Here is a 23,240-nt window from a genome sequence, read left to right on the forward strand (position 1 = left end):
AAAATGACAAGCTGATTTCTAAATTCATACAAAATACAAACAACCAAGAATGACCATCACAGTTGGTAAGAAAAGCAACAAAGTTAGAGGAGTTAATATAAAGTAACTCTTGTAAATTAAAATTATTAAGACCTACTACAAAGTTTGAAACTCTGGGAGATAGTGAAGGACATGGAAGCCTGGTGAGCTGTAGTTCATGGGGTCACAAAGAGTCAGACATGACTTAGCGATTGAACAACAACAACAACGAAAAAGTTGTGATAATTAAGAAAATGCAGTATTGGTGCAAGACAAATGATAACATGGAACAGAATAGAGAGTCTTAAAAAGGACAGACATATTTGCCCTCCTGCTTATGATGAAGGCGGCACTGAAGTGGGGAAAATAATCTTTTCAGAAAAAGATTGAGCCAATTGGATGTCCATATGAAACCTGACCCTTATCTTAAACTGATATCAATCCCAGAAGGAATGGACAATTATATGCAAGAGAAAAATAATACAATTTTCATAAGACACTCTTGGAGAATGTTTTCATGATCTTGGAGCAGGCAAACATTCTTTGCTAAAGGCTATAAGAAGCATTAAATGTACAGGGAAAAGTTGGCAAGTTATGTTTCCATAAGATTAAGAAATGAGTTCATCAAAGGACAACATTTGATTAAGAAAAAGAAAATAAATGACTAAGGGTTAAACATGGAAAGTAACACATATTTGCATCCAAAGACATTGTCATGGTAAGTTGTAGTATCATATTTGTAATAGTCAAGAACTGGAAACAACTCAGATTTATATTGTCTGTAGAATTGATCAGTCCATGGACATGTGATCAAAGGCATACTCTACAGTAATGAAAAAAAAATAAAGTGCTACAATATACAACATCATGAGTGAATCCCAAATATAATTTTGAGTCTAAGAAATTAGATACAAAAGCTGCAACATACTGCATCATTTCATATAAAGTTCAGAAATTGATAAAACTGTCTACATTAGTAGAAGTTCGGTAAGCAGTTTTCCCTGGCGAGGAGAGGGGACGACAGTGACACTCTCCTTGCTGCTCTGGGCTGGGCTGCATACTGAGGTCTACACTTACTGCTCATACATTGTTTTCTATGATTACATGTGAGCAACAATGGAGCTTAAAAATATATTATTCCCCTTCACACTTCTTGCCCTGGCCTGAAAAATGAAGGAACAATGAGAAGATCCATATTTCACCACAAAATATCTGACTCTGAAGTCCATTTTCCCTCCCTCTCTGCTCTTGGGGACATTTCACTCCAGGAGCATCCTGAGTACCAGTAGCCCTTGTCCCTCGCTCTTACCTGAGCAGATCACAGAGGCCGTGTTGCCATGAGAACAGTCAGGACCACCCAGGGCAGTCACAGGACAACTCCACAGGAAGGACTCAGCTCCGGAGCAGTGAAATCGGGCTGTTGAGATCTGATCACCTCCTTCCACCAAGTATGGTCCTCTGGGGGTGGAGATGGCAATTCCACAGCCAAGCTGACGACAGACAACATTGGCATTGGCCAGACTCCAGTGGGAGGCACAAAGTGCTCTCCATCGTCCAGAAATGTTCATCTCCACCTGCCCCTCACATTGAGAGGAGCCGTTTGTCATGAGCCGGACTTCTGAGTATGCTGGTAGAAGAAGACAGAGTTTCAGCAAAATCACATGACTTTCTCACCTGAACAGGATGTTCACAGAGGTGAAAGGCCTGACCTGCATCTCACCTGAACAGACAACCTGAGCAGCTCCACTGTGGTGACAAGTGCCCCCTGGACAGGGCACTCTGGGGCAGACCCGGAGCTCAGGCTCCTCCCCCTCACACCTGAACTCTTCAGCCCAGAGCCGGGCACTGGACTCTCGGAACAGCTCATGTCCCAGAACAGACACAGCCTTGCCACACCCCAACTCTGAACAGATGATCTGGGCAGTGGGGAGTGTGAAGTTCCCATCAGACACTGGGGTCCAGGCTTCTCCAGAATACACTTCTACTCGCCCTGAGCAGGGTCCATCCCCTCCAGCCAGACGCACAAACCCTAAGAAGAAACAACAAAACCAGTGAGTGCTCATGGTACTAACTTGGCAACTGTAAACCACATGTCACAGGCAGTGGAGTGAAAGTTTTTCATTTTAGGAGTGGAGCATGTAGAGAGTCTTTGACAGTTAGTGTCATAATTGAATTTTCTTGAGCAGGTTTCTAAAGAGAAATTCAGGAGGATTACAAGGTCAGTTTAGAATGGCTGAATCCCAAGAACATACACTTTGAGACTCGTTAGAAATCTGAATTCCGTGGTCTAGGAGCCTAGAAACTACAGAGTGCAATTCAGATCATTGGAATGGTTGAATATTGGAAACACACCTTTCAGTTGGTTGAAGAAGTAAATTTCTCACTTAGCAGCCTAGCACCTACAGATCCAAGGATAATGTGTAATATGCAGGCACTTGAAAGTAGAGATATGCAGAACAGAACCCACCCAGAGGAACATGGACTATGAGATGAGAGACCTAGCATCCAGACAAGCTTAGAAAGCTTTCCTGGAACTTGTGGGGCTAATATTCTGATCAGTTTTCTCTCCCAGGAGCTAGTCCTCAAGTGACTTAGGTGAGGGAAAGTCTTGAGGCTGCATCCATGAGGGGATGCCAACCTGTAGATGGGTGACAGCTCCAGAGAAGAAATATAGACACTATCACTAATTCATGTTTATGTCATCACATCTTGTCTTTTCAATGGCAAAAATTCCATGAATTTCTTCAATGACCTTAGTGGGAAAGAAGATGAGTTAAGCAAAGTCAGAGAGTCATAGAGAGAGGGTCCCAGCCATCTCTCTAGAAATCCTAGGATTTGTCAAAGGACCTGGTAGAGTGTGTGTTCTCAATGGGAGCTTACCAGACAGCTGAGTTTCCAGATCATCTCCTATTAAAGGTTTTTCTTCTGAAACAGGACTCATAGAAAATGCTAATTGATTTTAATACTATCATTGTACTAATTCTAACCACAGGAAAATATGCATTCTTCTCAAGCACAAATGGAATATTCTCCAGGCTAGGTTACAAATAAGTCTTAACAAATTCAAAAATATTAAAATAATTCGAAGTTTCTTTCATGACCATAATGGAATGGAACTAAAACTCAATAGTGATAAGGAAACAGGAAATTCATGAATATATAAAAATTAAACCACACAATCCTATTTTAAGACTGTTTTCTCTATTTCCATTAAGAATGCCATTGGGATTTAGATAGGAATTGCATTAAATCTGTAGATCACTTTGACAAGTACAGGCATTTTAACAATATTACTTCTTCCAGGACAGAAGCACAGAATGACTTTCCATTGATTATATTGTCTTTAATTTCTTTTTTTTTCCCTTTAAAATGTTATTGGATTATAGTTGATTTACAGTGTTATGTTAGTTTCAGGCATACAACAAACTGATTCAGTTATACATATAAATATACTCATTCTTTTTCAGATTTTTTTCTATATAGGTTATCACAGAATATCTTTAATATAAATTTATTTATTTTAATTGGAGGCTAATTACTTTACAATATTGTATTGGTTTTGCCATACATCAACATGAATCCGCCACAGGTATACACGTGTTCCCCATCTTGAACCCCCCTCCCTCCACCCTCCCAGTACCATCCCTCTGGATCATCTCAGTGCACCAGCCCCAAGCATCCAGCATCATGCATCAAACCTGGACTGATGATTCATTTCATATATGATATTATACATGTTTCAATGCCATTCTTCCAAATCATCCCACCCTTGCCCTCTCCCACAGAGTCCTAAAGACTGTTCTATACATCTGTGTCTCTTTTGCTGTCTTGCATACAGGGTCGTCATTACCATTTTTCTAAATTCCATATTTATGTGTTAGTATACTGTATTGGTGGTTTTCTTTCTGGCTTACCTTACTCCGTATAATAGGCTCTAGTTTCATCCACCTCATTAGAACTGATTCAAAAGTATTCTTTTTAATGGCTGAGTAATACTCCATTGTGTATATGTACCACAGCTTTCTTATCCATTCATCTGCTGATGGACATCTAGGTTGCTTCCATGTCCTGGCTATTATAAGCAGTACTGCAATGAACATTGGGATACATGTGTCTCTTTCAATTCTGGTTTCCTTGGTGTGTATGCCCAACAGTGGGATTGCTGGGTCATAAGGCAGTTCTATTTCCAGTTTTTTAAGGAATCTCCACACTGTTCTCCATAGTGGCTGTACTAGTTTGCGTTCCCACCAACAGTGTAGGAGGGTTCCCTTTTCTCCACACCCTCTCCAGCATTTATTGCTTGCAGATTTCTGGATTGCAGCCATTCTGACTGGCATGAAATGGTACCTCATTGTAGTTTTGATTTGCATTTCTCTGATAATGAGTGATGTTGAGCATCTTTTCATGTGTTAGCCATCTGCATGTCTTCTTTAGAGAAATGTCTGTTTAGTTCTTTGGCCCATTTTTTAATCGTGTCATTTATTTTTCTGGAATTGAGCTGCAGGAGTTGCTTGTATATTTTTGAGATTAGTTGTTTGTCAGTTGCTTCATTTGCTATTATCTTCTCCCATTCTGAAGGCTGTCTTTTCACCTTGCTTATAGTTTCCTTTGTTGTGCAGAAGCTTTTAAGTTTAACTGGGTCCCATTTGTTTAGTTTTGCTTTTATTTCCAATATTCTGGGAGGTGGGTCATAGAGGATCCTGCTGTGATGTATGTCAGAGAGTATATGTTCTCCTCTGGAAGTTTTATAGTTTCTGATCATACATTTAGATCTTTAATCCATTTTGAGTTTATTTTTGTGTATGGTGTTAGAAAGTGTTCTAGTTTCATTCTTTTACAAGTGGTTGACCAGTTTTCCCAGCACCACTTGTTAAAGAGATTGTCCTTAATCCACTGTATATTCTTGCCTCCTTTGTCTAAGATAAGGTGGCCATGGGTGTGTGGATTTATCTGTGGGCTTTCTATTTTGTTCCATTGATCTATATTTCTGTCTTTGTGCCAGTACCATACTGTCTTGATGACTGTGGCTTTGTAGTAGAGCCTGAAGTCAGGCAGGTTCATTCCTCCAGTTCCATTCTTCTTTCTCAAGATTGCTTTGGCTATTCGAGGTTTTTTGTATTTCCATACAAATTGTGAAATTATTTGTTCCAGCTCTGTGAAAAATAACATTGGTAGCTTGACAGGGATTGCATTGAGTCTATAGATTGCTTTGGGTAGTATACTCATTTTCACTATATTGATTCTTTTGACCCATGAGCATGGTATATTTCTCCATCTATTTGTGTCCTCTTTGATTTCTTTCACCAGTGTTTTATAGTTATATATATCTATGTCTTTAGTTTCTTTAGGTAGATATATTCCTAAGTATTTTATTCTTTTCGTTGAAATGGTGAATGGAATTTTTTCCTTAATTTCTCTTTCTGTTTTCTCTTTATTAGTGTATAGGAATGCAAGGGATTTCTGTGTGTTGATTTTATATCCTGCAACTTCACTATATTCACTGATTAGCTCTAGTAATTTTCTGCTGGAGTCTTTAGGGTTTTCTATGTAAAGGATCAAGGGCAGTGGGAGGAGATACCCCTCATCCAAGGTAAGGAGCAGCGGCTGTGCATTGCTGGAACAGCCATGAAGAGATACTCCATGCTCAAGGTAAAAGAAACCCAAGTAAGATGGTAGGTGTTTCAAGAGGGCATCAGAGGGCAGACACACTGAAACCATACTCACAGAAAACTAGTTAATCTAATCACACTAGGACCACAGCCTGGTCTAACTCAATGAAACTAAGCCATGCCCGTGGGGCAACCCAAGACGGGCAGGTCATGGTGGAGAGATCTGACAGAATGTGGTCCACTGGAGAAGGGAATGGCAAACCACTGCAGTATTCTTGCCTTGAAAACCCCATGAACAGTAGGAAAAGGCAAAATGATAGGATACTGAAAGAGGAACTTCCCAGGTCAGTAGGTGCCCAATATGCTACTGGAGGTCAGTGGAGAAATAACTCCAGAAAGAATGAAGGGATGGAGCCAAAGCAAAAATAATGCCCAGCTGTGGATGTGACTGGTGATAGAAGCAAGATCCGATACTGTAAAGAGCAATATTGCACAGGAACCTGGAATGTCAGGTCCATGAATCAAGGCAAATTGGAAGTGGTCAAACAAGAGATGGCAAGAGTGAATGTCGACATTCTAGGAATCATCGAACTAAAATGGACTGGAATGGGTGAATTTAACTCAGATGACCACTATATCTACTACTATGGGCAGGAATCCCTCAGAAGAAATGGAGTAGCCATCATGGTCAACAAAAGAGTCGAAAACGCAGTACTTGGATGCAGTCTCAAAAACGACAGAATGATCTCTGTTTGTTTCCAAGACAAACCATTCAATATCGCAGTAATCCAAGTCTATGTCCTAACCAGTAACGCTGAAGAAGCTGAAGTTGAACGGTTCTATGAAGACCTACAAGACCTTTTAGAACTAACACCCAAAAAAGATGTCCTTTTCATTATAGGGGACTGGAATGCAAAAGTAGGAAGTCAAGAAACACCCGGAGTAACAGGCAAATTTGGCCTTGGAATGCGGAATGAAGCAGGGCAAAGACTAATAGAGTTTTGCCAAGAAAATGCACTGGTCATAGCAAACACCCTCTTCCAACAACACAAGAGAAGACCCTACACATGGATATCACCAGATGGTCAACACCGAAATCAGAATGACTATATTCTCTGCAGCAAAAGATGGAGAAGCTCTATACAGTCAACAAAAACAAGACCAGGAGCTGACTGTGGCTCAGATCATGAACTCCTTATTACCAAATTCAGACTGAAATTTAAGAAAGCAGGGGAAACTGCTAGACCATTCAGGAATGACCTAAATCAAATCCCTTATGACTATACAGTGGAAGTGTGAAATAGATTTAAGGGCCAGATCTGATAGATAGAGTGCCTGATGAACTATGGAATGAGGTTCGTGACATTGTACAGGAGACGGGGATCAAGACCATCCCCATGGAAAAGAAATGCAAAAAAGCAAAATGGCTGTCTGGGGAAGCCATACAAACAGCTGTGAAAAGAAGAGAGGGGAAAAGCCAAGGAGAAAAGGAAAGATATAGGCATCTGAATGAAGAGTTCAAAAGAATAACAAGAAGAGATAACAAAGCCTTCTTCAGCGATCAATGCAAAGAAATAGAGGAAAAGAACAGAATGGCAAAGATTAGAGAGCTCTTCAAGAAAATTAGACAGCCTTCTGAATGGGAGAAAATAATAGCAAATGAAGCAACTGACAAACAACTAATCTCAAAAATATACAAGCAACTCCTGCAGCTCAATTCCAGAAAAATAAATGACACGATCAAAAAATGGGCCAAAGAACTAAACAGACATTTCTCCAAAGAAGACATATGGATGGCTAACAAACACATGAAAAGATGCTCAACATCACTCATTATTAGAGAAATGCAAATCAAAACCACAATGAGGTACCACTTCACGCCAGTCAGAATGGCTGCGATCCAAAAATCTGCAAGCAATAAATGCTGGAGAGAGTGTGGAGAAAAGGGAACCCTCCTACACTGTTGGTGGGAATGCAAACTAGTACAGCCACTTTGGAGAACAGTGTGGAGATTCCTTTAAAAATTGCAAATAGAACTACCTTATGACCCAGCAATCCCACTGCTGGGCATACACACCGAGGAAACCAGAATTGAAAGAGACACATGTATCCCAATGTTCATCACAGCACTGTTTATAATAGCCAGGACATGGAAACAACCTAGATGTCCATCAGCAGATGAATGGATAAGAAAGCTGTGGTACATATACACAATGGAGTATTATTCAGCCATTAAAAAGAATACATTTGAATCAGTTCTGATGAGATGGATGAAACTGGAGCCGATGATACAGAGTGAAGTAAGCCAGAAAGAAAAACACCAATACAGTATACTAACACATATATATGGAATTTAGAAAGATGGCAATGACGACCCTGTATGCAAGACAGCAAAAAAGACACAGACGTGTATAACAGACTTTTGGACTCAGAGGGAGAGGGAGAGGGTGGGATGATTTGGGAGAATGGCATTGTAACATGTATACTATCATGTAAGAATCTAATCGCCAGTCTATGTCCAATGCTGGATACAGCATGCTTGGGGCTGGTGCATGGTGATGACCCAGAGAGATGTTATGGGGAGGGAGGTGGGAGGGGGGTTCATGTTTGGGAACGCATGTACACCCGTGGTGGATTCATGTCAATGTATGGCAAAAACAATACAGTATTGTAAAGTAAAATAAAGTAAAAATAAAAATTTTTTAAAAAAGAAAAAGAAAATTAGAGATACCAAGGGAACATTTCATGCAAAGATGGGCTCGATAAAGGACAGAAACGGTCTGGACCTAACAGAAGCAGAAGATAGTAAGAAGAGTTGGCAAGAATACACAGAAGAACTGTACAAAAAAGATCTTCACGACCTGGATAATCACGATGGTGTGATCACTCATCTAGAGCCAGACATCCTGGAATGTGAAGTCAAGTGGGCCTTAGGAAGCATCACTACTAACAAAGCTAGTGGAGGTGATGGAATTCCAGTTGAGCTCTTTCAAATCCTGAAAGATGATGCTGTGAAAGTGCTGCACTCAGTAACCAGCAAATTTGGAAAACTCAGCAGTGGCCACAGGACTGGAAAAGGTCAGTTTTCATTTTAATCCCAAAGAAAGGCAATGCCAAAGAATGCTCAAACTACTGCACAATTGCACGCATCTCACACGCTAGTAAAGTAATGCTCAAAATTCTCCAAGCCAGACTTCAGCAATACATGAACCATGAACTTCCTGATGTTCAAGCTGATTTTAGAAAAGTCAGAGGAAGCAGAGATCGAATTGTCAACATCCGCTGGATCATGGAAAAAGCAAGAGAGTTCCAGAAAAACATCTATTTCTGCTTTATTGACTATGCCAAAGCCTATGACTGTGTGGATCACAATAAATTGTGGAAACTTCTGAAAGAGATGGGAATACCAGACCACCTGACCTGCCTCTTGAGAAATCTGTATGCAGGCCAGGAACCAATAGCTAGAACTGGACATGGAACAACAAACTGGTTCCAAATAGGAAAAGGAGTACATTAAAGCTGTATGTTATCACCCTGCTTATTTAGCTTATATGCAGAGTACATCATGAGAAACCCTGGACTGGAAGAAACACAAGCTGGAATCAAGATTGCCGGGAGAAATATCAATAACCTCAGATATGCAGATGACACCACGCTTATGGCAGAAAGTGAAGAAGAACTAAAAAGCCTCTTGATGAAAGTGAAAGAGGAGAGAGAAAAACTGGCTTATAGCTCAACATTCAGAAAACGAAGATCATGGCATCTGGTCCCATCACTTCATGGGAAATAGATGGGGAAACAATGGAAACAGTGTCAGACTTTATTTCTTTGGGCTCCAAAATCACTGCAGATGGTGATTGCAGCCATGAAATTAAAAGACACTTACTCCTTGGAAGAAAAGTTATGACCAACCTAGATAGCATATTCAAAAGCAGAGACATTACTTTGCCGACTAAGGTCTGTCTAGTCAAAGCTATGGTTTTTCCAGTGGTCATGTATGGATGTGAGAGTTGGACTGTGAAGAAGGCTAAGTGCTGAAGAATTGATGCTTTTGAACTATGGTGTTGGAGAAGACTCTTGAGAGTCCCTTGGACTGCAAGGAGATCCAACCAGTCCATTCTGAAGGAGATCAACCCTGGGATTTCTTTGGAAGAAATGATGCTAAAGCTGAAACTCCAGTACTTTGGCCACCTCATGAGAAGAGTTGACTCACTGGAAAAGACTTTGATGCTGGGAGGGATTGGAGAAGGGGACGACAGAGGATGAGATGGCTGGATGGCATCACTGACTTGATGGACGCGAGTCTGAGTGAACTCCGGGAGTTGGTGATGGACAGGGAGGCATAACGTGCTGCGATTCATGGGGTCACAAATAGTCAGACATGACTGAGCAACTGAACTGAACTGAACTGAACTGATGTAGAGGATCATGTCATCTGCAAACAATGAGAGTTTTACTTCTTCTTTCTAGTTTGGATTCCTTTTATTTCTTTTTCTGCTCTGATTGCTGTGGCCAAAACTTCCAGAACTATGTTGAATAGTAGTGGTGAAAGTGGGCACCCTTGTCTTGTTCCTGACTTTAGGGGAAATGCTTTCAATTTTTCACCATTGAGGATAATGTTTGCTGTGGGTTTGTCATATATAGCTTTTATTATGTTGTTATGTTCCTTCTATTCCTGCTTTCTGAAGAATTTTTATCATAAATGGATGTCGAATTTTGTCAAAGGCTTTCTCTGCATCTATTGAGATAATCATATGGCTTTTATTTTTCAATTTGTTAATGTGGTGTCTTTAATTTCTTTCATGGATGTTTTACAATTCTAAAAGAAGATGGCATGTTGAATGTTTTACAATTCTAAAAGGAGGAAAAAGAAGGAGAAGGAGGAGGAAGTGTGCAAACAAGCCATAATTTGGAGAGTTCCAAGTTCAAAAAGCCTCAATACGGACAAAATATGTAAATATTTGTGGGAAACACTTGTTGAATAGGTTGTTAGCATATTACATCACCCTCTGCTCCTCCCATCTACCACTTAAGCTGCTATCCTTTTTCATTTCTCCCACTTCAGACAAGCAAACACAATCTTAAAAGACACAGATGAATGGAAAAGAAAATCAGAAAGGACAGCTACTGCTGTAGAAGTAGGGTGTAGGTGGGGCATATGGCAGGCAAGGTGAGATCAAGGAACTTTTAAAACTAAAGCGGAGAAACCAAAATCAAAGTTCATCATTTGGTCATCAGAGGAACACATTTTGAACAGAATAAAAATAATCCAATGAAAAAACTTTATTTGATTCATAAAGTACAATTCCCTGATTTTTAGATGTGTTCTGATTATTTCTTTCTAAAGTTCTTACTGGTAAAGGACTGCTTAGTGATGCCCAACATCCAACCAAAAAATTAATAGAATTTCCAAAAATAATCATTTAAATCAACTTCAGAAATTACAGAAATGACTGAATTGGCTGAAGAGATCTTTAAACCACTAATATCAATATGCTTAATGAGCAATAAAAATAAACAGGGAGGAAAACTAGGAAAAATAAACAAATGAGACTTATAAAACTGAAAAAATGTAGCATTGGAATGAACAATTATTTGGATTAGTTACACAAGAGACTAGACATTGCAGAATGAAAGAACTGGGAAGTAAAACACAGCAGTAGAGACTATCTAAACTGAACCAAAGAGAGTAAAAAGGCAGATAAATATGAATGGAAACACAGTGGCATGTAGGATAATATAAAAATATATAAAATATGTGTATTTGGAGATTCAGAATAAGTGCTGTGCTGAAAAATATTAAGGAAAGATAAATGAAATTTTTTGCAAATTTATTGAAAACTATAAACCCACCTATTCAAAAAGCTAAACAAACCCTGAACAAGGTAATGAAATCATTCTCAGAAAACATGACAATGTAAATACTGAAATTCAGTGGCAGACAAACAAACAAAAATATCCAAGAGCAGCCAGGGAAATTTGACACATTATATACAGTGGAACAAAAGGATAAGTATTATTTACTGACTTTTTGTTGGAGGTAGTGAAAGTCAGGTGACGATGTAAAACATATGTAAAGTATTGGGGTTGGGTACTTGTTACTCTAGAATTGAATCACCTATAAAAATATTTTTCAAAACTGAATGAAAATTAAAATGACTTCAGGTAAATGAAAAATTATAGAACTGGAAGCCAGGAGAGACAACTACACAAAACTGCCTCAGAAAGTTCTTCAAGCTAAAGGGAGATGACAGCAGATGAAAACAGGGATCCACTCAAAGGTATAGAGTCTCTGCTAAATGTTGATTCTCTTTTAGAAGATTTAAGGCAAAAATATTAGCAACAAACTATAAGATTCATAATAAATTTATAAGTAGAATATGTGACAGTGATAGCACCATGACCAAAGTGGAAGAAAACTACAGTGACTGACATTGCATGTTGTGACGTAACATCATTTCAAGGTAGAATGTAATTAAAGATTAGTAATTCAACATGGGCTTCCCCAGTGGTTCAGTGGTGAACAATCCATCTGCCAATGCAGGAGATGCAGTTTCAATCCCAGGTCTAGGAAAATCCCACATACCACGGAGCAACTAAGCCCGTGCACCACAGTTAGTGAGCCTGTGCTCTAGAGCCCAGGGGCCACGACTACTGAAGCTTGAGCACCATGGAGCCTGTGCTCCACAGCAAGAGAGGCCACCGCAATGAGAACCTCATGCCTGCAACTAGAGAGTAGCCTCTGATCTCCGCAACTAGAGAAAAACCTATGCAGCAATGAAGACCCAGCACAGCCAAAATTAAATAAAAATTATTTTAAAATTTTTAAAAATAATTCAACATTATTATCAGCTAAAAATCTGATATGATTAATAAGCCAATAGAGTTTTAAGATAAAATAATATACTCAAAGATTAAAATAGGAACAAAGATATAACAAATAGCAAGCAAGTACACTTAAACCCAATTATATCAATAATTACATTAAATGTAAATAATTTAAGTACTCCAAATAAAAACCAAGATGATCAGACCAGATAAAATAAGACATAACAGTATACTGTCTATAAATATATATGTGTTTAAATATAAACACAGAAACATATTAAAAAGGTAAAAAATTATATACTATGCAAACACAAATCAGAGAAGGCTGTATACAGTATCTATATTAATATCATACAAAGTCAGACTATAAGACAAAGAATACATTCAGAGAAAAAGAAACATTTTATGGTAATAAAATACAAAAGAAATTATATACTAGCTAAACTGGTAGCTTAATAAAGTGATGCTCAAGAGAAAATTTAGAATCTTGATGCTTCCTTGATGCCTACATTAGAATAAAAATAAAAACAGAAGAAAATGATCCAAGACTCAAGAATCTATAAAAGCAACAACAATCATAACTGGAAAGTGAAAGTCGCTCAGTCGTGTCTGACTCTTTGTGACCCCATGGTCTATACAATCCATGGAATTCTCCAGGCCAGAATACTGGAGTGGGTAGCCATTCCCTTCTCCAGGGGATCTTCCTGATCCAGGAATCAAACTGGGGTCTCCTGCATTGCAGGCAGACTGTTCACCAACTGAGCTAGCAGGGAAAATCATAACTAAAAAAGAGGAGTGAAAACTGAGTACAGAAATCAATTAAGTAGAAAGCAAATACAAATCAAAAAAGTCAATAGGGTCCATTAGTGATTCTCTTAAAAAGAACATTAACACAGATAATCTTCTAGCAAAACCAATTAAGAAAAAAGAGGGAACACAAACTAACACCACCAGTAACAAAAGGAGGAATGTCATTATAGATCTTCCCGACATCTAAAGAGATTATGAACCAGTGTTATTCTAATTTGAAATTTTGTTTTGTAAAGTGGGCCTAGTCCTTAAAAACATATTACTTGTGAAACACAACTCACCAAAATCTGATACAAAAAAAGAAAAAAAATCAGTAAACATATTTGTTAAATAAACAGAATCCATATTATAAAAACTTTCCTCTAAGAAAACTGCAACCTCCAATGCCAGCGTGTCCACAGAGCTCAGAAATGACTCCCACGACAGGATAAAAGAAGAGAGGGAGGGAAAGAATGAGGGCAGGAAGGAAGTGTGACACAGAGGCTGTGGTTAATGTACAAGCTGACCTGCATCTTTCCAACCCTCCCCTCCTGCAATCCTTGCATCTTCATCCCCTCACCATTCTGCACTTCAGTACTGTAGTCCCTGGTGGCTCAGAAGATAATCAAGACTCTGCCTGCAATGCGGGAGACCCAGGTTTGATCCCTGGGTATGGACGATCCCCGGAGAAGGAAATGGCAACCCACTCCAATATTCGTGCCTGGAGAATCCCATGGACAGAGGAGCTTGGTGGGCTACGGTCCACGGTGTCACAAAGAGTAGGACAGGACTGAAGCAACTTGGAACACTTGCACCACAGTCCTTCACAATTTGTTTAGCCCCTCATTGAAATCTCCTCCTTATTTCAAACAAGCTTCTCTACATTCTTCTCTGGTCGTTGTTTCTACTCTAGATTTCTCCTAAACACAGCACTCCACTTCCAACAATCCACTATTGAGGCTGAAATTTCTCTTCCATACCTGACTCCTAAGGTTAAGCAGAAGAAACTCCAAGAGTTCGATTTTGATGGAGATAATGAAAAGACAAGCTATTCTAATCTTATCTCTGCTACATCACCACCACTTTAACTTATCTTCGCATCGTTAAAACGTGTCTGAAAAGACAGACCAAGGGGAGGAAACTAGTGACAAAGAAAGAAATAGAAGAAACCTGGAACCATTCATAAAAATGTGAGAGCCTAAGTTAGAGCAATGGTAGTCAGGGAGTACAAACCACAGTCAGGGTTTAAATATCAGAGCACTCTCCACTTCCCTACTGTTAAGTGTATCTTAACTGAAATTAGTATCAAGACATCAAACTTCTTAGGATGATAACTATGAGGGTTCTAATTTCACAGAAAGTTCAAACATCACACACTCCATTTTCATTCAGATGCCGATTTATCAAAATATGGTAGAGACACCTGTAGTGTTTCCACAAATGTATCTACAGTTAGAACCATGATTCGGACATTACAACAATGAGGAAGGTTACTTTAGATGCCAGAAAACGGATTTGCTTAAAACAAAAGTTGCTGGATTCATGTTGATGTGTGGCAAAACCAATACAATATTCAAAGTAAAAAAATAATAATAATAAAAGAAAAATTAAGAGCACCTTGAAAATAATTATTTTTAATAAGAATGAAAAAGAGAATGGAAGAAAACTTTTTGAAGAGATGAATAGATTTATGACATAAGTGCTGTAATGGTTTCACAAATGCATACTTATCAAGCAGTTTTGTATGTCAGTCATACCTCAATAAAGTACCTTTTAAAAAAAAAAAAAGAATTGTTTTCTTAAGGGCTTCAACTAGAATCATCAAAGATCTGCTGAAGGTGAGATTAGAAAAGATCACTTTTCCAATGATGTTTCTCAACATAAACACCCAAGAGCTGATTGACTGTGGCTGCTAAGGACCTACTGCAGATGTCCTCAGGGCTCATTTGTCCCACGATCATATCAGACAGGGTGATTCTTGCCTAAGACCAGCTCCCTACTTGAGGGAACGCACTGTGATAACTGACAATATCTTCCTTCAGTCCAGCTGCTCTGATGGGATTAATATCATGGACATCCAGTCCAAAATAATGATAACAACTAGGACAAATTCACTTTCACTTTTCACTTTCACGCATTGGAGAAGGAAGTGGCAACCCACTCCAGTGTTCTTGCCTGGATGGGGGAGCCTGGTGGGCTGCCGTCTATGGGGTCGCAGAGTCGGACACGAATGGAGCGACTTAGCTGGAGCAGCAGCAGAAGAAGAAAAAGCCTCTGCCAAATACTGCGACCATCCACTCACACCTTAGTTTCACTGCTGTCTTTCCTGTATCCACCTTGGCACAGGTCAAACACATAGACAGCACTGAGCACTTCATAGGAGTCGCTTCAGGTCCTCTGAGCTTCACTGCATCTTATATGTGATGCACCACAGCTGCTGTGTTGTAAACTTCAAGACTGCATTTTCCTGCTCCCTCAACATCCCTGCAAATGTGATGTGAGCTCCCCACTCAGTTGATCAGGTGCACCAGGGTGATGAGACTGTTTTCTGCCACAAGTCCCCTTCTTGCTTCCTCTGACTGTGACCTAGAGACATTTAAATGCACCAGTGAAATCCCCTCACACCTCTTCCTTGTGTAACTGCACCCTGACCCCCAGTATGGTCACTTATCCACGGGTCTTCACATGCCCTTTTGGGGTCACCATTGCTTTGTTGAGCCTATTCTATTGGCACATCCTCCACATACCAACCTGATGGAGTGTGTGACTCTGATTTTTAGACCCTATGAGTATGATAAACCCTGTTGCCTACGACTCTCCTGTGACCGCCCCCCACCACCATGTAGCCACACCGTACTGACCATTATGTCAAAGGATACAGAACAATTACCATGACAAGACAATGTCACAGAGGTCACACAGCAGCTGTATCTGTATGAAACTTTTGACCTGACTTCTCTACCTTCTGTGACGCATCACACAGACCCTTCACCCAAGCATGTTCTAAAGGCTATAATCCATAATCTCGAGTCATTCTGGTGATAAAGGTTTTTCCTGCTAGAGATCCCTTCCCAGGTCAGACAGGACTTACCTGAGCAGACTACTCCAGCATCCCGGTTGTGGTAATAGCTATCATTACGATAGTCTTTAATATCAGAATTCCTACAGTCACTGACAGTTGACTCTGTCCCTTCACATGAAGTATACAAAAGCCAAATGGGGCCAAGTCCTGGCCCAAAATAAGCCCCTCCAGGAAAACCAATGGCAGCTCCACACCCAAGCTGTCTGCACACTACAGATGCATCCTCCAATCTCCAGCGGTCATCATACACTGTGCCCCATTCTCCCTGGTGTTTCACTTCCACTCTCCCCTCACAGCGGTGGGCTCCATCCACCAACCTCAGCTCCAGAGCTGCAAGAGAGAACAGACACAGGACACAGGAGAGATTTTAGGAAGCTTGCAGTGATATAATATTTAAAATATAAGTTCTCTGAGGAGTGAAAGAGTGCATGGGATATAGTGTTTCTTGACCTCTGTGGTATAAACATTCCCACCATAGCCAACTCGAAGCTCCCAATGTGCCATCACTGAACCTGGAGCAGGAAGGGAGGCACCAGGAATTTCTCACAATTCTGTAGAACCAACTCCAGGGACACCACCGAGGACAGGCCTTCAGAGACTCTGTGTAGATGTGCCCAAGGCTACTAGGGCCCAGCTTTCCAGTCTCAGTTACAGCTCGTGGGCCAGGATCCAGGGAAGAACCCTCCCTCTCCTTCCCTGTCCATAGGGAGCATCTCATCCAGCTCAGGAACAGAGGGCTGGGGAACAGGCTCTGAAATGTCCTGGCTCTTCCTGCCACCTGGTGTTCATGTCCTTGTGTAATCCACACTAGAATGTACCTAGTAATATGCATCTAACAAATGGAATTTGACAAAAGTGATCAGATGTCACTTTAGCGATTAAGTTTTCAGACAACTCTGGTTTCTGTGTTAAAAAGGAGTTCATTTGTAGGAACATTATAGATGGAGACATTACTAGTGTTCAGCAACATTTAAAATTCTCTTTTTGTGAGCATGTGGAAATAGTAATACTTCCTTGCTTATTTGAAGTTAAGCGTAACCATGTGATCTGGCTCATTCAACAAAGTGGCAGAACAAATGATGTCACTTCCACATGGAAACATTTAAGAGCCAGTATATTTTTCTACCACAGCAAATACTGCAGCCTTGTATTGCAGTGGGAGCATAATACAATGGTGGAGAATTCAACAACCTGAGTGCTTGAAGAATTACGATAGCAGAAGTCCTGCCAAAGTGAACAGAACATGTTATATAAGGACACATCTTGTTTTTTCACTACACCATATCTAGCTTACTTTTACTAAAATGGAAAATGACAGCAGAAAATTGACAGAAAGAAAATTACTAAGATAAAGACTAGGTATATAAAATTGAGAAACATCTATACTAACATCTAAAACCCCAAGAACAAAAAGAGATGTCAGGGTAGAGTAGACTGAAGCCTTAGATTTACTGAAAGAAAAAAATAAAATGCCAATCTCAAATTCTACACTCAAAACCATTCTCTCAAAGAATAAAGACCTCAAATGTGTCATTACCAAAATGCTGCTGTAGGAGACAGCAGCCCCCATCCTCTTAAAAAAGACCAAACTTAGACAGCGATCAGTAACAAAAACAGCTCCAGAAAGATCTGGAGTACCCTAAGAAGTTTGACCACGCCAAGATACTATCATTTTGGAGGCATCATTTCATCCTCCAAACCAGAATCACTCAGTGTCAAGGGTACCAGGAGAGTTCCTCTCACCGGGAGGGTAAGAGCAGGCTGAGTAACCAGTGTCCCTAGCCTTTAGGGGCACCATATGAAAGTCCTGCTTCAGGTTCTCTTCACGCAGACCTGCAAAGCTGAGCCAGTCTAATAGAGCTGGCTAGGCATAAGAAAGAAGAGCAAAGACCAATAGCAACCACATGGCAGGAGAAATCACAGTTCACAGTGACCTGCTCTGCAGACAGAGGCAGCAGATTTTACCCCTGAAAGAATTAAGAACCAGCACGGATGATGGTTCCCAGTAGTCATGTATGGATGTGAGAGTTGGGCAGTAAATAAGGCTGAGCCCTGACGAATCGATGCTTTCAAACTGTGGTGCTTGAGAAGACTCTTGAGAGTTCTTTGGACAGAAAGGAGATAAAACCAGTCAATCCTAAAGGGAATCAACCCTGAATATTGATTGAAAGGACGGATGCTGAGGCTGAAGCTCCACTACTTTGGCCACCTGATGCAAAGAGCTGACTCATTGGAAAAGACCCTGATGCTGGGAAAGACTGAAGGACAAAGAGAAAGGAAGCACAGGATGAGATGTTAGACAGCACCACCAACTCAATGGACATGAGTTTGAGCAATGAGCCAGTGTTGGTCTCAGTCTTTGCTGCCTTCCTAGGCTTTCCCACAACCTGAGCACCTGCAACCATCATCTCCCCCACAGAGGCACCTGCAACAGGCCCCCAAAGCCAAGTGTGTGCACACCATTGGCTCTGGCCACCGGCACTGCTGGCCATGATCCCTAGGTTCTGGAACCGGAGGCACTGCTGAGAACACTAACTACCATTCCAGCAACGGCAGACCCCCTGCAACACTTGCCAAACACCACACAGTTGTCAATGCTGTGAATGTCAGCAGCTTGAGCCAAACAGCCTCATGCCCTCCCAGACCCAGTGCCACCTTATGCCTCTGCACTTGGCACCCTGCAGGACATTCCAGTGTGCCGCTACCCAGAAGTGAAAGGCTTTCTCTACTAAAATCAGGACATGGAGTCTGGCAGAGGTGACAACTTTTTTAAATGTGCAGACATCTACAAGAGAATAAGACATCAAGAAGAATCCAGGAAACAAAATCCCACCAAAGGAATACAGTAAACCTCTTGTAACCAGCTGAAATTAATGGAGATCCAAGAATTGCCTGACAAAGAATTCAAAGTAATACTTCAAAAGATGCTCAGAGAGTTACAAGAGACTTCAAATATTTATTGATAACAGGAAAATAATACAAATAAAATAAGAGCAATAAAGACATATACTTTTTTAAAAAAAAAACTAACCAGATATTTTGAAGCTGAATAATAAATGAATGGGCTTTCCAGGTGGCATTAGTGGTAAAGAACCCGTCTGCCAGAATAGATGTAAGAAACTTGGGTTCGATCCCTGGGTCTGGAAGATACCCTGGAGGAATACATAGCAACCCACTCCAGTATTCTTGCCTGGTGAATCCCATGGACAGAGAACCCTGGTGGGCTACAGTCCATGGGGTCACAAAGAGTCACACATGACGGAGGCAATTTAGCATGAACACAATACAATGAGTAAACTGAAGAATTCAGTACAGAGGTTCAACACCAAGAACCAATTAGTTAGAAGAAAGATCAGTTGAAAGTATCCAATTAGAGGAACGAAAAGAGAATGAAAGGAATATAGAAAGCAGTGGAAATATGTACACCATAAAGAGAAACAATGTATTGAATGGAGTCACAGGAGAAGTGAAGGAGAAAAGAAATAATGGCTGAGGACTTTCCCGGTGGTGAAGTAGATAAGAATACTACTTCCCCACCCCCACCCCAATACAGGGGACATGGGTTCAATCCCTGGTCCAGGAAGACTCCACATGCCTCAGAGCAGCTACGCCAGCGTGCCCCAGCTGCTGAACCCTGTGCACCCAGAGCCTGTGCTCTGCACCAAGAGAAGCCCCTGCAGTGAGAAGCCTGTGCACTGCAGCGAGGAGCAGCCCCTGCTCACCGCAGCTACAGAAAGCCCGCGGACAGCAAGGAGACCTAGCACAGCCAAAAGTGAATAATTAAAACAGAAAGACAGGCTGCGAATTTCCAAACCTGGGGAAAGATCTGGACATCTAGGTTCAAGCGCTAATAAGTCACCCCAAATTTTCTATTCAAAACAACCTTCCCAAGACGCACAGAGTAAACTGTCCAAAAGCAAAGACAATGAGAGAATTCTAAGTCTAAAGAGAAGAAAAAAGTTCTGTCACCCAAGAGGACTCCCATAAGGAGATGAGCGGATTTGTCCAAAGAAACCCTGCAGACCGTGAAGAAGGATTGGTAACATACTCCACCCTCACTCAGGGAAAGCAGCTCCAGGGAGGGACAGGAGAGGGCACGGAGAAAGGGCTCCCTACAGAGTCACAGCAGATCCTGGGAGGGGAAAGGACCATCCCAGGCCCCCAGCACATCAGGAAATGAGTCATGGGGACCGGGGCAGGGACTCGGGAACTTATACACCTGAGGCTGTGCATCAACTGATCTCTACAGACAAGAGGTCCCCTCTCCTGGCTACAGGCTTCTCTGCTCCCTAATGACACCTGGTGGGAACAGGCGAGGCCAGCAGGCAGAGCCTCTCACAGAGCCCAGTGCTGGGCAGACACGTCAACAAGCAGAGGGAAGCCTGGGGGATGGGGACGAGGAGCCAGAGAGAGGCGGGCAGGGGCACGATTATCTCTGATCCAGTTACAAGGAGTGGCCGTGACACCCAGCCCTGTGGACACCCAAGTGCTTCACAGACCAGCAGACACAGTCCATGCTCAGCAGCCCCGTTCCTCTCACAGAGACAGGCTCCATCCCCCTTACACACACAGCCTCACACACTCCCACATACACACACGTATTCTCACACAAATACACACAATCTCCCATGCTACTCAAACACTCCTCACACACCCTCACTCACCTTCACATAGTCCTCACATACTGCACACACACACACTCTTCACACCCTCACACACACAAATACATGAACTCCTCACACATACACACTCACACACTCCTCACACACTCACATACACACACTCCTCATACCCTCACACACACACACCCTCACACACTCCTCTCCTGCACACATACACACACACACACACACACACACACACACACACAAGCACAGAGCCCACAGGAGCATAGACAGGAAACACGGGGACCCAGGGGCAGTGCTCACACACCAGGCACGTGGAGCGTGTGGAAACAGCCCAGAGTCCCCGCTGGGGTCAGTCGCTGGACCTTCCACACACTGGGAGCCACTGGGACTCCTAGAAGCTCCCTGAGAACAAGGGAGACAGCAGAGGGGACTCAGGCTGACCCAGCTCGGTCCAGACCAAGCTTCACTGTTCTGTAAAATCTGCCGCTACGATCAGTGTAGCCCGCACAGGGGACGGACCAGCATTCACAGTCAGCGTGGCTACTTTTTGGTCAAAAACACGAAGACTGTGGCTCCACAACTCCATACACCTTTCCCTTCATCAAGGCGTCCACTCCCCTGCTGTGGACCCAGAACAGAGGGCCAGCTCTTACCTTGACCACCCACCACGGTGCCGAGGAGGAGGACACAGAGTCCCCGCAGGGAGAGGTGTCTGCTCAGAGCCATCCTGACCCCACGCCCTCAAGGTCACAGTCCCAGCTGCAGGATCAGCCTGTGAGGAGTGTCAGGGTGCCGACTGGGGTCTATATAGACCACCCCTTACACCCTCCCTCCTGAGAGCCAATAGCGACACCTCTCACCATTTCAGGCACTATCGGAGGCTGCATCTGCCACTTTCTGAAGCTCAGACACCAATGAGCTTCTGCATCTTCAACATCTCCTTATATGAGCAACACGGTCCTTTGACCTCCTGCTTCCGTGGTCCTGACAGCCGGGCCCCATAATCAGAGCTGGCATAGAAAACCTTTCTTTCCTCTGATCACCCTGGCCGATCCCCAAGGACTGTGAGATTTTGCAGAGTCAAGTTGTGGAATCGATTGGCCCACGGGGAATAATCATAGTGAAATCAAACACTGATCTTCCCAGTACTGACCTCAGGCTGGAAGCAGAGTACTACAAGAAGGCTTGAAATACAAGAGTATTTAAAGGACCAGCAGAAAACGAGGACAAGAATTGTAGGAAATCACAGGTGACCATAGAGAAGGTGAGGTGGAAACCATTAAGCTGAGGGAATGAGACTGCAGGTCTTTCTTCTCTTCTCAGAATGATCTGGAGACTGGGTCCTGGAGAAGGTGTATTTCTGCTCAGTTCTGTCCTACTCTTTGTGACCCCTGGGCTTTTACCCTGCCAGGCTCCTCTGTCCATAGGCTTTCCCAAGCAAGAATACTAGAGTGGGTTGCCATTTCCTTCTCGAGGGGTTCCTCTCTACCCAGGGATCAAACCCATGTCTCCTGTGTCTCCTGCATTGACAGGCAGGTTCTTTATTGCTGAACCACCTGGGAAGCCCTATAAGGGATTTTCACACAGGCTAAATCCCTTTCCCTTTATAGCATTTCATATTATGTGAAATACTCCTTTCACCTAGTCAACAAATGAAGCTTCAGGAGAGAAAGAGATTGCTGTTACAGGAAACAAAGAGAAAGGAGTAGTCATCATTCAACCCTGGCCCTCCAAAATAGGAGCGGGGATCTCTAGAAGAAAACATGTAGCTTAGAAAGATTAACATTTTCTAAACTTCACGATTTCACCCTTTGGATATTGAGAGTTTGGTTTGATAGGATTCAGAACCCACCTGTGTTATAAGCCATAACTAAAGAAGATGCAAAATATTATTTAAGGGAACTGCCCCCAGACAGAAGGATAAATAGAAAGTATTCTGCTGCACAGTGGCTGCAGGCAAGGGGCAAAGAAGAGGCAAATGAAGCAGAAAAGAGAAGAGGGATCATTCGTTCTGAGTTCAAGAGGAAAGGTGAAAAAAAATAAAAAGAGGAAAGGTGGCGGCAAGAATGGAAGCCCAGGTGGGTTGAGGGCACAGAGCCAAGCAGAAGGGGCTGATGTCCAGTGTGGCCACTGCTGCCTTGCTGTGTCCCACTGATCAGAGAAGCTCCCAGATGCTCTCCAGAAAGCAGCCCAGGGATGAGTATAGAGACTGAGAAGGGCAGTAACAATGCAAGACAGAGCTCCCCCATCGAAATTCAAGGTCGCTAACATACTGCCTCAGTCCTC

The 23,240-nt window shown here is 42.0% G+C and overlaps 1 protein-coding gene across 1 annotated transcript in view; it reads right to left on the reverse strand.

Annotated features, from left to right (window-relative positions):
• Positions 1-21,680, reverse strand: part of LOC128048717 (antigen WC1.1-like) — a 92,148-nt gene extending 70,468 nt beyond the window's left edge. Inside the window, exons 1-4 of the mRNA XM_052641145.1 lie at positions 21,608-21,680; positions 16,336-16,656; positions 1,739-2,047; positions 1,328-1,645 (exon numbers count right to left, since the gene is read on the reverse strand). Of these exons, the coding sequence (XP_052497105.1) occupies positions 1,328-1,645; positions 1,739-2,047; positions 16,336-16,656; positions 21,608-21,680 (1,021 nt within the window). The remainder of the gene's footprint in view (positions 1-1,327; positions 1,646-1,738; positions 2,048-16,335; positions 16,657-21,607) is intronic.
• Positions 21,681-23,240: the final 1,560 nt, after the last annotated feature.

The sequence above is a fragment of the Budorcas taxicolor genome, chromosome 5, assembly GCF_023091745.1.
Source record: "Budorcas taxicolor isolate Tak-1 chromosome 5, Takin1.1, whole genome shotgun sequence".
In the NCBI taxonomy this organism is placed as follows: Eukaryota; Metazoa; Chordata; class Mammalia; order Artiodactyla; family Bovidae; genus Budorcas; species Budorcas taxicolor.